General features: G+C 40.7%; 1 protein-coding gene across 2 annotated transcripts in view; it reads right to left on the reverse strand.

Moving 5' to 3' along the window:
- The window catches only part of LOC117476101 (regulating synaptic membrane exocytosis protein 1-like), a 103,188-nt gene that overhangs the window by 12,649 nt on the left and 75,715 nt on the right, over positions 1 to 14,824 (reverse strand). The window contains exons 17-23 of one of the 2 annotated variants that reach the window (XM_034122475.1): positions 11,219 to 11,384; positions 10,340 to 10,444; positions 9,713 to 9,772; positions 7,745 to 7,822; positions 5,823 to 5,912; positions 4,031 to 4,114; positions 1,984 to 2,049 (exon numbers count right to left, since the gene is read on the reverse strand). In XM_034122475.1, coding sequence (XP_033978366.1) covers positions 1,984 to 2,049; positions 4,031 to 4,114; positions 5,823 to 5,912; positions 7,745 to 7,822; positions 9,713 to 9,772; positions 10,340 to 10,444; positions 11,219 to 11,384 — 649 coding nt within the window. The remainder of the gene's footprint in view (positions 1 to 1,983; positions 2,050 to 4,030; positions 4,115 to 5,822; positions 5,913 to 7,744; positions 7,823 to 9,712; positions 9,773 to 10,339; positions 10,445 to 11,218; positions 11,385 to 14,824) is intronic. The other variant, XM_034122474.1, reaches the window with a different exon arrangement.

Genomic DNA, 14,824 nt, shown 5'->3' on the forward strand with positions numbered 1-14,824 from the left:
GTTGCAGAAAGAGCAGCAAATAAAGATTGACACAGTGGAAGAACACAGAGCAAAGGTGAAAGCCTTCCAGAACAAATCCCACCATCTCTGCACACATCCATTCACTGTGTACCCTTCACACTGCACACTCAAGAACAAGGGTTGCTCAGAAAATGTAACACATTGCTCCAATCATATCAACTGCATGTTCTTGATACATGTATAATTAGTCTTTTTCTTGTAACTTAATTTCGACGCACCAACAGCTCTATTTTAACAAACTTACTTTCAAAATTGGCGGTTTACACATAATAGGATAGAAAATGTAATTACTGCTGCAAATGTATGAATTATGTCAAAAAAAATCATAATGTTGTTTGAGGAATATTGAAACGAACCAAAATATTAAAAACAGGGATTTAGCGAAAACACAACATTTACCTAACAGCTCAGAAATTACTAGACAATGACTTTGAGAGTCCAAAAAAAACCCACACATACAAAATAATAAACAAACACACAACAACAGCAGAGCCCGAGGCTGTGATGTGGCAAAGACAGAAACACACACAAACACAAACAGGTAATCGTATGAATGAATGAGAGAGCAGCCATGTCTGGTTCCTCTCCACCACAGTGTCTACTGTAAATCAGCTGCCTCGGTGTCAGTGGGTTAGGCTCAGGGCAACAGTTCAAGGGAAACCCCTTACCAAGGGGTAGCAGTGGGGCCTTCTTTCCTCTGGAGCCCCTTAAGATGGATGTGGGCTGTATTCTTGTAAACGCATACAAACACACACACACCCACATTCACACAAATGCCATACAAACCCAAAGCCCCGCAACACAGAGTAGAAGCAGCAGCATGCAGGGGAAGAAAGATGGGGTCGAGGAGACAAAAAAGCGACAGAACACATAAATAAAAAAAGTCATCCGAATCATTTGACATTCAAGTGAAATGTCTTGATGACCAATGGATGGATTGCCAATACATTTCGCACATGGCTGCTTTGCCCTGACCGGAACTGACTATCACCGCTGTTAGCTAGCTGGCTAGCTAGCTGGCTAGCTAGCAACGATCGTTACGCTATAAAATTAACGGCGGCTTCTGTTCAACACCAGTATAGAGGTACATGAGCACTAGGGGTGTTTGTTAATAGTGAAATAAACTCACATATATAACTTTTATTTGTATAGTGTTGTGTTTACTGGAGCAACCAATCGCAGCTGGTCGCCTAACTTCCATTACATAGCCAAGATGGGAGTTGTTGAGAGTTAGAATCGTTCAGCGATCCACACTTAACTTTTTGAAAGCATCATCCCGGTACTAGTAATGCACTGCATTTGGCCATACCTTACATTGTAAGTACAAAGGGTACGCAATTTCAGACAGCATCTGTCTCTAAAAAGTTGTGTGGAACTTTCCAGAAACCATTAACTGTTTACCCAAAAAAATAACTGTTTAGTTTCTACAAAAGCACTCGGAAGAAAGAAGCATCTTTTAATAGAGAGGCTTGTTACAGTACCAAATGTAACATCAATGGCGTCTTTCTTGGCTAAGCTGTAACGTTAGCTAGCTGAGCAGGAGCACGCTTACTTCTGCATTTTCTTGGTGGTAGTAGAAGAAAGATTTAGAGGAGACATTGCTGTTGAGTTTTTAAAATGTGTCAAATGTTGGGCGTTTCGAGCAGAGAAGCTGAGAGGCATTTAGTTTTATCATATTGAAGAGAAGCTGACATCTAAAACACTCAGCAACTCACACCAAGACAATCTAGACGGATGAATAGCCATTCAGGTTATGGGAAGAATATGTGTATAACATTTTTTATCTATTTTTGATTTTGTGGTTAAACTGCCATTTTAATAAAACATACTTTTTGCTGTTTTGAAAGGCTACCATATACTTATTTAAAATTATTTTCTTGTTGGTCGTGTAATTTCAGGCTCCCGTCAATGCCCTCCTACACTAATGTTTGACATGTGCTGAGCCTACAGTACATGTCTTACCTGCCACTGGTAGGGAGATTCCTGCCAAGAGTGTTACACTCAGGTGTCTCCAGGGTCCGAGGCTGCCTGGAGAATGGTGGATGAGGAAAGGGAACAATACACAAAAGGAAAAAAAAATTATGGATGGATGGATGAGAGGATGGCAGAGAGCATGATGGAGGATACATCATTTAGATTTAGAGGAGTCAGACTCTGTCAGGGGGCTGTCATTGGCCTTACAAGTTTATGATCTGGAAAACAGGAAATAGGAAGCATGCTGTGATGGATGGTGTGATTGTGATATGAATAAGAGGTGTCACACACTGGTGCTTCATCTGTAACTGAGCCTGTGTGTGTGTGCATGTCAGTGAGTGTGTACCTCTTCTTTGTACTGAGGTGAATTAAAGTCTCTTGAGTAGGAAGTAGCATCCATATTCTCCAGTCATGGACATGAAGATGACAAGGATGATACATGCACCATCACACACACACACACACACACACACACACACACACACACACACACACACACACACACACACACACACACACACACACACACACACACACACACACACACACACACACACACACACACACACACACACACACACACACACACATGAATTATGGACATCATGAGTTCATTGCTGAGCACTAAGCCTTGAAAAAGTGTGACTTAAAGACCGAGAGAAAAACGAGCACACAGAAGCTGCAGATGCAATTCCTAGGACAAAAGTACACCCGTAGAGAGGAAGCAAACTTAACAAGGCGGGATTCAACACCATAACCAGTACAATCTACTACGTTCAGAAGAGAAGAACCAGTAACCAAAATCTCAAAGGCAGCATAGAAAAACAACAGGACAAAGCTTCGGCAACAACAACCACAACCAGGGACGAAAACTTTGGCTAGAACTCTGCAACAAATCACAAACCAGATAAACAACACCCACGAGCAGAAAAACCAAGAAATACAAGCAACCATTTCACAATGTGAGTGACAAAGTATGAAACAAAGCTTGTTTACAACATTGCATATTGTGGTCACTTTCACTGTGTCCTGCTAATGAACCACAAACCAGAAGTTTAGGCGTAGCGACAGGAAGCTAAATTGCGAAAATAGTTAAGAGTAGCTTGTGATATTATCTTGTATTTGGAAAAACAAAGTGAAAACCGGAATGAGCCCGTCTAGAGTGCTGCACATGTATGGCCCCTGAGCGAGTTCAAGTAGTAATAGTTTGACAGTTTTTTGGCTTTTTGTCGAGACTTAGATGAGAAGATTGATACCACCAGTGTATATTTTTTAAATATGACGCTAAAGTTAAGCGATATTAGCTTAGCCTAGCGTTAAGTCGAGTAAACGTGATAGTCATGTTCCAGGTGACAATATCTACCCAAAAGTTCTTCCAAAGATCACCAGGTAACACGCTATGTTTTGTTTATTAATGCTTACCTAGTTGATTAATAATTGTGTTGTCTTTATGCTAATGGGCTAACTTTCTCCTGGCTGTTTCTTCATATTTAACAAACGAATATAAGAGTGGTATGAAACTTATAATGTTCACTAATAAGAGAACAAGCAAAAGTCAAACTATTCCTTTCAAAGCATTCGAAAATTTGAAAATCAGCCACTTTCCTTAAGTATTGAAATTCAACCAAAATGAGGTATTCATTTATTAGCTCTATGAGATATGATACAAGATAATGTCACTCACTACATTTTGAGAAGAGTAGAAAGATTGGAAAATGTAAGGGTGCCAATTCACAACCAGCTTATCAGAAATGTGAAAACGCAGCAAAGAGATTAGCGCTAGCTGCAAATACGAGGTAGAGCTTGACATCTGCCTAAACCCAATAATGCTAAGCCTAGAGGATAGGGTTAACCTTAACCAAAAACAAAATTAGGAATTGGTGACAAACTAAACGGTTATTTGCCAAGTAAAAATAAGAAATGATCCTTTAATCATAATTCATAAAAACACTTGGGTTTGGTTCAAAATTGGCATCAGATTTTTAGGCATTAGTCAAGCTCTAAGAGGAAGTGGCTGCGGTCCACAAAAGGGTACCTGTCATCTTCAGGGGAAGCATGTTGGATAAGAATCCTGGGACTCGCTGGACGTCTCCGGGGCAGGGAATGGGAAAACGATTTTCTACATGTACACATACAAAATATATCAACCATAGGACCAAATCAGAAAGCCATTAGAAAATCAGAAATCCATGCCATTTCATTACTGGGTATGTAGTAAAGTATTTTTGTGTCTGACATGGGTACCCTTATTTTTTGGCAACCAGGGGGCAGCAAAATACTGACTTACAATCACCTTATAAAGTGAAAATAATGAACGTGTTAGCAAACATATGCCTATTTATACACCCTGCAGACATGGAGCAATATTAGCTTGCATTTAGAGTTTTGTCCACAGAATCAATAAAAGTCCAACATTCCCTTCCCTTTCAGTTCGGTGTTGGTATCCACCAACTCTTCAAGGATATTCCCAGGAAATAACTGACCTAACACAGTTAAATCTTAGTGCAAACATTTGTTGTATGTCTTTTCCTGTTGATCCAGAAACATTTAAAAACTGTCCTGGCAGTTGCATGTAGATTTGTTGCCAGAAAAAAAAACATCAAAAAACCTACTTGCAACGTCCAGGATGAAGATGAACGGAGGATAGAAATACGATTTTTGACCAACATCTTCTACACTGTAGTCACACTACAAATGTATCACTTCATGGCCAGTGTGGACAGGATGGATGATTGCAGGGATGAACAACTCTGTCATACATAACGCATGTGATGATTGTCATATAATAAACTTTGATAAATTCAAGCATTTCCTTCAAGGTATTATAATGACATTGTGGATAATGGTTGAGCAGGAGAGCGTTCATTTACAGTTGTTTTAAAAAGACACTGGAAATAGTTATGCAGGTTGTTATTATTAAGAGGTGAAGCTCACAATGTAGATACAGTGGTGAAAGGGGGATTCCACTGAAGGCCTGGACAGTGTAAAACTAAGCAGCATGTAGTAGGCTGGTTGGTGAAGTGATTCCTCTTGAGATACAGTAATTAGTTAAAGTGTACAAGAAGAGGTGCACCGACTCTGTTGTCACGGGGCCAAATCATTAATGGACCAACATTTCTTGATAGTGTTTCTTCAATGATAAGAAGATTTGAAAATCTCTCTAGAGAAGAGTAATTCTAAATACAAATGTTCTTATAAATCTGCTAATTCATTATCTAATTCTGTCAGTTTTAGAAAATCGTTGCACCTTCATACACGACATTGTGGCAAAACATGGGAGCTTCAGGATGAAACACCAGATTGGAATAACAGGCGTAGTCCACACATAAGGTATTTAAAAAAGAAATGTCAATGTGTTTTAGTTTTCCTCACACTCAGAAATGGCCTTTTAGGTTACTGAAAATAGAGCTTTTGTAGAACTTCTGCCAGGGTTACATTTTCAGAAACTGATTTTATTGTTGACTTGTAGAAAGGGAAATCAGAGTTCTTGGCCTGTAACATGAAATGAGATGAAGTGAAATCTTGTTTTTGAGGAGTCCAAATAAGCCAATATTTATCGTGTTAATGGACGTGGCAAAAATAGTGCCGCTTCTAGATGACAGGGGTTTTTTTGGAGAAAGATGGAAAAAATATATACCTGTGTGAGTGTGGACTAGGCCAGATTTCTGTACAGCCATGGGGTCTTGGTAGCGTGAGTAAGGGGGAAGCTTAATCTTCAGTTATAGATGGACAACTCGGATGGAAAATAACTACAAAGACCAGGAAAGGTAGAAGATCGACTGGAGCACTACAGGAGTGTGGGGGGGGGGGGGGACAGAGGCTGGTACCTTTCAGTCTCTGGTGAGGGGGCATGATTGTCTGGAGTCAGACAGTTGGCGCTAGCGCTCCTAACCCTGTCCAGAGAAGGCTGCAGATCACTAGAGGCACGACAGCACAACATGCCATCCAATGGAGGAGGAGACAGGAGGAGAGGACAGAAACAAACACAAAGAGAAAAACAATGGACAAACAGAAATAAATGTATTAAAATAAATCTTGTTAGGGTCCCAAAATCATAATGCTTGGATAAAACCATGACTGACGTAAGGATGTCAGGAAGTCGTGATGATGGGGTAAAGTGGAAACTTGGATTTTGATACAGCCTGGCATGGTTTACACTTAAATGTTTTCCCATTAAATTATAATCTGTACGCATGTATGTGTGTGTCTTACTACCCATATACAGTCTATGGTCTTACCTAATGGTCACCTCATCTGTGAACATTACAACGCGCTGTGTAATGGAGCTGCGTGTTGCCATGACCATGTGCGATCCCACAACAGAGCTTATCTTTCGACATGCAGGCAGCGTGGAACTAGTCACAAAACGAAGATTTCAATAACAGCGTGCATTATCAAATGAAACAAAATAAAGCAAAGAAAGCGTGGATTGTAATCTAATCTGTGAAGCTCCTGCTGTTGCAGAACATACTCACATAAAAGGAAGTCCCCAGATGTAAGCAGATACGCTAACTCTAATGTTGGAGATGATTTACATTCACTACGACAACATCATTACGTGCTTCTCCACAGGTATAGGACAAAATCACACTGGCACCACAAAATGTATAAAGGACTCAGTATGCTTCAGACAATGTGCTTGCAGAAATGTTGGTGTTGAAAACAGGATATTGGAAGGGTTTGATCTTCCTTTGACAACTAATGTACACCTGTCACTATTACATTACATGTTACTTGTTAGACGCCCGACAGGAGCAATTTGGGGTGAAGTGTCTTGCCCAGGGACACAACGACATGCTGACTGCAGTGGGTTTTGAACCCTGATCCGAACACCAACGCACTAGTCCACTGCGTCACAGCCTCCCTCCCCACTATTGTGTGTGTTCTTTCAGATCATGCATTGTTCCTTTGAGAAGCAACTGTCCAAAAGTGTGTCCAGTTAACCTTATATCCCTTAGTAAAATCTACAGGTACGGAAAAACCCCAGATTCTGATAGAGAGATTGGGCTGGACAAAAGGCAATAATGGCAGACGTTTTGGAAGGAACTATCTTTGGGTTACCATATATGGTACTATCACAAGATCACATGAAAAAATGCATCTTGTCAGGCTTCAAGTAATATACCAACAGTGTTTTTAAACCAATCAGAATCCTGTGATGAGCTACTCGCAGCCCAGGACATGGTTTATGTGGAAAAGAACATCTTAAAGGCCACCGCCTAAGTTGATTTTGGCGAAGTGAGACTATGATAGACCTGATTGGCGGATGGTCAATCCAATCCCTGCTAAGTATTATTTTGAAGGTTGCTGCCCATTTTTAAACAGTTTCCCACGACGGCTTTTCAATTGGTTCCATGGGACAAAGCATCAGGCACCTCTGGTTCTGGAAGTAAAAGTCTCATTCATTTTATCCATGGACAGTTTTAGTTGCTGTTGCTTGAGGTTAGGTCTCTCTGGGTCAGCTTTAGATATACATATATTGTTTGTTGTATCAGCATGGTTCCAAAGATGCATGGCTATTACTAGTATGTGTAGTTCTTGTCTGGCTTGCCGAACTGACGAAGAAAACATGATTTCACTTTAAATATTTAAGGCTGGTGAAACATCATTCTATGATCTTGCTCCTTTTTAAATAACATTAAGGAGATTGTTTAAAGACAATGTTGAGATAGGAACACAGAGCAAAACATGTTTAGGTATATGCACTTTGTTTGTTTGAAGCATACTGAACCCACGCCTATGGACTTACCTGTTGGTGCGTTTGTGGATACCGTTGAACATAAGGGGCATCCTAGGTGGCAGTGTGTTATTGTGCCTAGTAGATCTTCTGGTGTTAGCATGCATGCAGCAGACAGAAGTGGGAAAGGGGAAGGAATGGATGGAAGAGGAGAAAGAAAACACGTCTGTGGAACTGTTTGCACAGATGGAACGTTTTGTAGGTCAAAAAGGTGCCAGCTTATCCAGTGATTTTGTGCATTATGTTGTAAAGCTTTTTTTAAGGTACGTTTATTATTATTTCACAGTCGTCTGATATGTTTCTTAACAGTGCATTTCTTGCAAAATCACTGGCTAAGCTTGTAGGTGTTTGCAGTGTAAGCGAGTGCAGCTACAGCACTACATGACAGCATACACGCGTCACAAGCCGACTCATCTCTACTGACACGCTTAAAAACACACACCTCCTTTTAACACACCAGTGTGTGTAGAACAGTGGTGGAATGTAACAGGTTTATTTACTCAATTACTATAGTAAGTACAAAAGAATGGCGGTATCTGTTCATATATTATTATAAGTTAAGACACCCAGTCTATGAGTTATTCCAATAAACCCCACTTTTACTTGAATTGATGAACATATTAATGTATCAATAATTATAATACAATCATTTAAAATACATGATGCTTAAATGAGCCCCCCTGCATAATATTACTTTTATAGTATATATATTGATGCTTAAACTTTTGTACTTTTACTTACATTTTAAATGCAGGAATTGTACTTGTAATAGAGCATTTTTTAGACAAAAGGATGTGTTCTTAAGCGTGTAACTTACCTCTTTCACCGTGTGCTCAAAACACACGTCAAACCCATGTACAGTGTATGTTATACGCAAATATGAAATGACAAGTCTTTATATCTCAAACTGTATTACGTTATGGGAACAGATTGCAGCCCTTCAGAGGGAATAGCAGCATGCCAAGGACGAGACACAGTTGGAATGCAAAAGCATGGTCCTGTAGTGTCCTCTTGTGGATCTGAGGCAGCAATACAACTAAACAACTAGCTCAATGTGATCTAACTGTATTTCATTGCCCCAAATAACGCTTCGTTAAAGTGGCAGTACAAGCTGTGCTTCCTTATTCCTCACATTTTCCACATTGCCCAAAATGATGGGGAAAAGTATGAGTCATTGTCAAGTCAGTGATCATGTTATATATTTGTCTTACTGTCAACAATGTGTATTCCACGGACATATATTGTGAGTGCATCCATACCATAATGCATGTTAAGTAAGAGTAAAAAACATTGACAGTCCAGCTCACTTTAAATAGAAGTCAATGGAATTGGTTGGTATTCTAAAAAGCTTCCTAAGCATTTTGATTATAAGTTAAAAATCCTTTTCAGGGTCATGTGATATGTGTCATGTCGGGCATGCACAAATTACATTACATTACATTACATGTCACTTGTTAGACGCTTTTATTTTTTTGTCTTCCTGTTGAAGTAATGTCGGCAAAAGATTGGATATTTTTGGACTCAAAAAAATGTATTCAAAGCGTCCTGCCTAATTTTTTAAGATTATCACGTTCAGTGGGAATAAAAATGTATTTAGGGTTAAGAACCACAGGCAGGGAAGTTGAGTGTTACAGTAGTGTGGGATAGAATGAACTAATTTGTGGATTTAATGCTATTTGTTGAATATAATACAAATATTGTCTATTGCCATCGTGTTTAATGTCACTTGTTTTGTTAAATGCACATTTGAAATGACAAACAATTTGCTTTAACAACACTTACAGCAAAGTAAAAGCTTTGCTTACAGTTGGATATGTTCACACTCTTTAATCCCTTTCTAAATAGGATTGTAAGTGATGGATTCAACCCCTGTGTTTGAAGTCAATTGCACAGAGAGACAGTCTGACACACTACGCACTACAACATCCATGTGATCCAGAACCCTGAATGTAAACAACATGTCGTGATTGGCCAGTTTACCTGGTGTGGAGGCACTCAGCACTTTTGCCTCGCATTGACTGGTGGATCATGATGACCTCACTGTGGTTACCATGGGGATGGATGAAACAAAATCAACAACAGTCAAAAAAACCAAGAAGAGCACAATGAGAAGAGGGTGAATAGGAAAGACCTGGCCCAGATTGCTATAAACCCAACATGCACACACACACACACACACACACACCTGCGCAAAGACACACTGAAACGCCGCAATTGTTTCCAAACAAAGCCATTTGTCCCAACACTCTCAAGTAAATAATATATACATAATTACAATCAAATGCACCAAATGCAGTTTCGAGGCACGTAATAAGAAATTAAGTAAAAAGATAGGTGAGAGAAATTAAATTGTGAATTATTTTTCAAATGGTAAACAAGAGAACTTGACCTGTTTTTTTAAATAAAGTTGTAGCAAATCTCATTACAGCAGTTCACACTCACGTAAAAAACAGATTCAGCGGTCACAGATTTGCACAAAACTCTGCTATCTCATTCAAACTGCACAAAAGGAAGCAGTCAAAAGTAGATCATATTTATATGTTGTATGCCAACCAAGCAACTCTGATGACATTAGGTGTCGTTAAATGACCCACAAGCGACCCTCACCTGTCATCCAGGTACTCCTCCTGCTGGTGGCGACCTCTGGCAGAGTCGTAGTGACGGGTCGGAGAACGAGAACGACGAGTGTGAGGAAGCTCATCATCCAGACTCCTGAAAGGAAGGAGGAAAGGAAGCAAGGAAGGAAGGTTAGTGGTCAGGAGGTTTGTAGCAGAGTCTTGGCGTGGCTCATTTGTCCGGGCCAGTAAAAGCAGAGCTGGCAGCACTGTGTGTTCTGCGTCAGACTTTTCATTAGTAGATGGACTCTGTTTAACGGCTTCCAACAAACTCTGTCTTTCCTCCCATGTTGCTTTTACCTCTTAGGAGTGACCAATGTCTTCCCATCAAGCATTTTTGTAACCATTATTAGTCAACAGGTAAAGACTAACTGTTTAAATTGATTTAAAATGTTCAAAATATGTTTTGTGTTTGGATAGAATATGACCGTTTGCATGATACAAATCAGCAGAAGAGAATTGGATTATGCGTGCATAAACCAAATGTACACATTTCTTACCACCAATTTTTCAAGTTTATAGCTTAAAAGATTTTAATAAATTAACCATTACTTAAATATTTTTTTTTGTTGAATACTAGATTCTGATTTTGGACATTCAGCAGTGTGCTCTTTTTAGATAGCAGGCCGCTACTGGGGATAGCAGACTTTCTTAACTAAAATTAATGAAATTATAATAAAAAAACTGCTACTTTGGAAAAAAATGTATGTATAAGGTACCCTATATATTCAAATAATATTCTGGACATTTTATATTGTGTATTAATTAGATACTCTATTGAGATATGTATTTTGTGTATATGTAATGATATACTGTACGTTTGCTGTTTATTTTGTAAATTCTGTCTCTCATGTCATCCTTTCCTCCTCACCTCTGGGCGGGAACGTTGGGGGGCCGTGATCGGATGCGTCCCTGCTCCTCACGGTGCGGGGACACCGAGCGGGAGCGTATGTGATGGGGGGGCATCCTCTGCTGGTCCGGCACCTCCAGGGTAGACGCTGACTCCCGCTGCCTCTCCCTGCCACGCCCCTCAGCTGCTGGATGGAAATGGCACACACACTCATAAGTAAATGGAAATGTCCAAGTAGGTGTCTGGATTATGGTTTACTACTCTAATCATAATGTTACAATAACCATATTGTACTACAACAGGACAGTCTGTCTCAAGGATACAGTCTATTTAAAGATGAGCCTATACATAGAACTGTAACTGTAACTTTCTTTGGTGGTGTAGCAGCACAATTATCTCTGAAGATGAAAACATTCAAACAGAGGGACTGATCAGCCTTGAAGGGATCTTTGGGACTGTGTCAGGCTTTGTTTTTGCTCTCGAGGTCACTTGATTCATTTCCAAAAGAAAATCACCTCAAAGCTCACAGCGGGCGCTTTGTTTTGCTTTGGAAAGTTCTGCCAAGGTTTTTCATTTATTCCAACAATGCATTAAATTAAAAGAAAAAGTTGGTGGAAGAAGTGTGATGTGTTTTTTTATCCCTTCTGTGGGAACTCATTAATGAGTGAAAAGTAGTTTCGACTGATATAGTGAGGTGTTACTAAGAGTTAACACTCGTTATTTTTTATAGTTAAAGGTGGGGTATGTAATTGATTTCAGAAACACTTTTTGTTAAATTCCATGGAATGCTCTTAACATCCCGATAGCAATGAATATATTAAATGCTTTGACAATAAATACATAAAAAAATGTCATCTGTGGAAGCCGTGGCGCTGTAAAAAGCACGACCAATCATTTTAGCCGGCCCGGCTAAAATAACCGGATGGCCTACCTGCCTGTCAGCCTTCCATCTGTGCACAAACTTATCTCGTGCCCTCATTGGTCATGTGCGCGTTTGTGTGTGTTGGAGGAGGGGCTCTTGTACTTTCAAATTCTAGCACACTCGAGCTGGTTTCTCCAAAATTACCTACCCTACCTTTAATGTTAAAATTCCATATGTTGTAATTCCACCAGAATTTAACTGTGAGGGTATTGTACTATAAAATCCAGGATCATTACGGTTTTCTTCCCTTTAATACGGAATTTGGTTCAATATATAGGTATTCTGACTGTACTTGTCTGGGTCGATACTATATAATCGAAGTAAATAACAAAACTATTTTTTTCCCATAAAAGTCACCAAAAAGGGAATGTATATTATTCTTAAGGGATATCATCAGTGAAATATGTAATCCATCAACCTGATCTTATAATAGCCAATATCATGAAATCCGACCCTAACATTCCGAGACAAACAAGACATGTACAGTGTGTAGTTGTACCCCAATAAGCACACAAACAAAGGCAGTGTTTCGAAATACATGGTAGAAATGTATATTTTATATAAACATTTCACATGCCAACATGTAGTGTATGACATGATAGTGTTTTCCACACACATCATTATTTGTTTGTGGTGGTCTGTCATACTGTTGAAACTAGAGTAACCCATTTTGATTTAAAATGGTATTTCATGTAATGTGCTGAGCATTTCAGAATCAGAATCAGAAACAGGTTTATTGCCAGGTAGGTTCACACATACGAGGAATTTGGCTTGATGTTGTTAAATGAATGCTACTGTCAGACAGATGTACAATGACAGCTAACCCTAACCCAATGTCATATGAAGTGCTTGGAAGCCCTGAGAGGCAAGTGTATCAGTGAAAGAGCAACCCTACTAACAGCACCACAAATACAAATGAGTTTGAGGGAAACACAGAAAGTAATACTAGAAAACAATCCCCACCCACCTTTAGACATTACTGCTGTACCTTCATCAAATTCAGGCTCTGTTACACGCTGAGAACCTGAACATCAGAGACACACACACATAGACAAACACACACACACAGACACACATAGATATGGATAAACACCACACACAGACACACATAGATATGGGTATAAACCACATACACATATATGCGTGCACATGTCCAGGCACAAATGCAGTATTAGGGAAGGGTATGGAAAACATACATTTACATTGATATACTATACATGTTATACCTCATCCCTTCAAGCCTACATCTCTTTGACCTTTCATCCCTACCTCCCTTCATCCCTGCTTTACCTTATCCAGTCAACACTCCCTCCTTACCTCCCTTTGTCTATGTATCCCTCCCTCCCTAGATCCCTTCATCCCGACATCCCTTCGAGCCTCATCCCTTTGACTTTGTATCCCTACCTTCCATGATCCCTTCCACCCTTCATCCTTCACTCCCTACATCTATTCGATCCTTCATCCCTCCCTCCATTCATCCCTTCGTCCAATTGTCCCTGCCTAGATGCCTCAACCTTCCATTCCTACATCCCTTCTACTTCCCTTAGTCAATGTATCCCTCTCTACCTTGATCCCTTCATCCTTCCCTCCCTACATCCCTTCATCCTTCCCTCCCTACATCCCTTCATCCATCCCTCCCTACATCCCTCCCTCCCTACATCCCTTCATCCCTCCCTCCCTACATCCCTTCATCCCTCCCTCCCTACATCCCTTCATCCTTCCCTCCCTACATCCCTTCATCCATCCCTCCCTACATCCCTCCCTCCCTACATCCCTCCCTCCCTACATCCCTTCATCCCTCCCTCCCTACATTCCTTCATCCTTCCCTCCCTACATCCCTTCATCCTTCCCTCCCTACATCCCTTCATCCTTCCCTCCCTACATCCCTTCATCCCTCCCTACATCCCTTCATCCCTCCCTCCCTACATCCCTCCCTCCCTCCCTCCCTACATCCCTTCATCCTTCCCTCCCTACATCCCTTCATCCTTCCCTCCCTACATCCCTTCATCCCTCCCTCCCTACATCCCTTCATCCTTCCCTCCCTACATCCCTTCATCCATCCCTCCCTACATCCCTCCCTCCCTACATCCCTTCATCCCTCCCTCCCTACATCCCTTCATCCCTCCCTCCCTACATCCCTCCCTCCCTACATTCCTTCGGACCTCATCCCTTTGACTTTTTATCACTACTACCATTTTTTCTATTCCACCCTCCATCCCTCCCCTTCATCCCTCCCTTCGTCCCTCCCTCCCTAAATCCCTTCGTCCCTCCCTCCCTAAATCCCTTCGACCCTGATCCCTTTCACTTTTCATCCCTACCATCCTTCGTCTAATCAACTCTCCCTCCCTTCGTCCTTTTGTCTATTATCCCTCCCTCCCTAGATCCCTCCATCCTTCAAATCATTTCAACCCTCATCCCTTCATCCCTTTAACTTTTTATCCCTAAATCCCTTTGTCCATTCAACCCTGCCTCCCTATATCCCACCCTCCCTACGTACCGTCGACCCTCATTCCTTCCAGCCTTCATCCTTTTCTCCCTGAATCTATTTGACCCTTTATCCCTCCAACACTATATCCCCATTCCCTTCTTATTGTCTCTCCTTATCTGTTTTTATTTAATCTGGTGAGACCCTCTTGTCTCAGGTATCTAGGTACCTCCTGGAGGCTCCTTTTCAGAATGGTCAGAAACATGCCGAAGACCGAACC

This window comes from Trematomus bernacchii, unplaced genomic scaffold (genome assembly GCF_902827165.1).
Source record: "Trematomus bernacchii unplaced genomic scaffold, fTreBer1.1, whole genome shotgun sequence".
In the NCBI taxonomy this organism is placed as follows: Eukaryota; Metazoa; Chordata; class Actinopteri; order Perciformes; family Nototheniidae; genus Trematomus; species Trematomus bernacchii.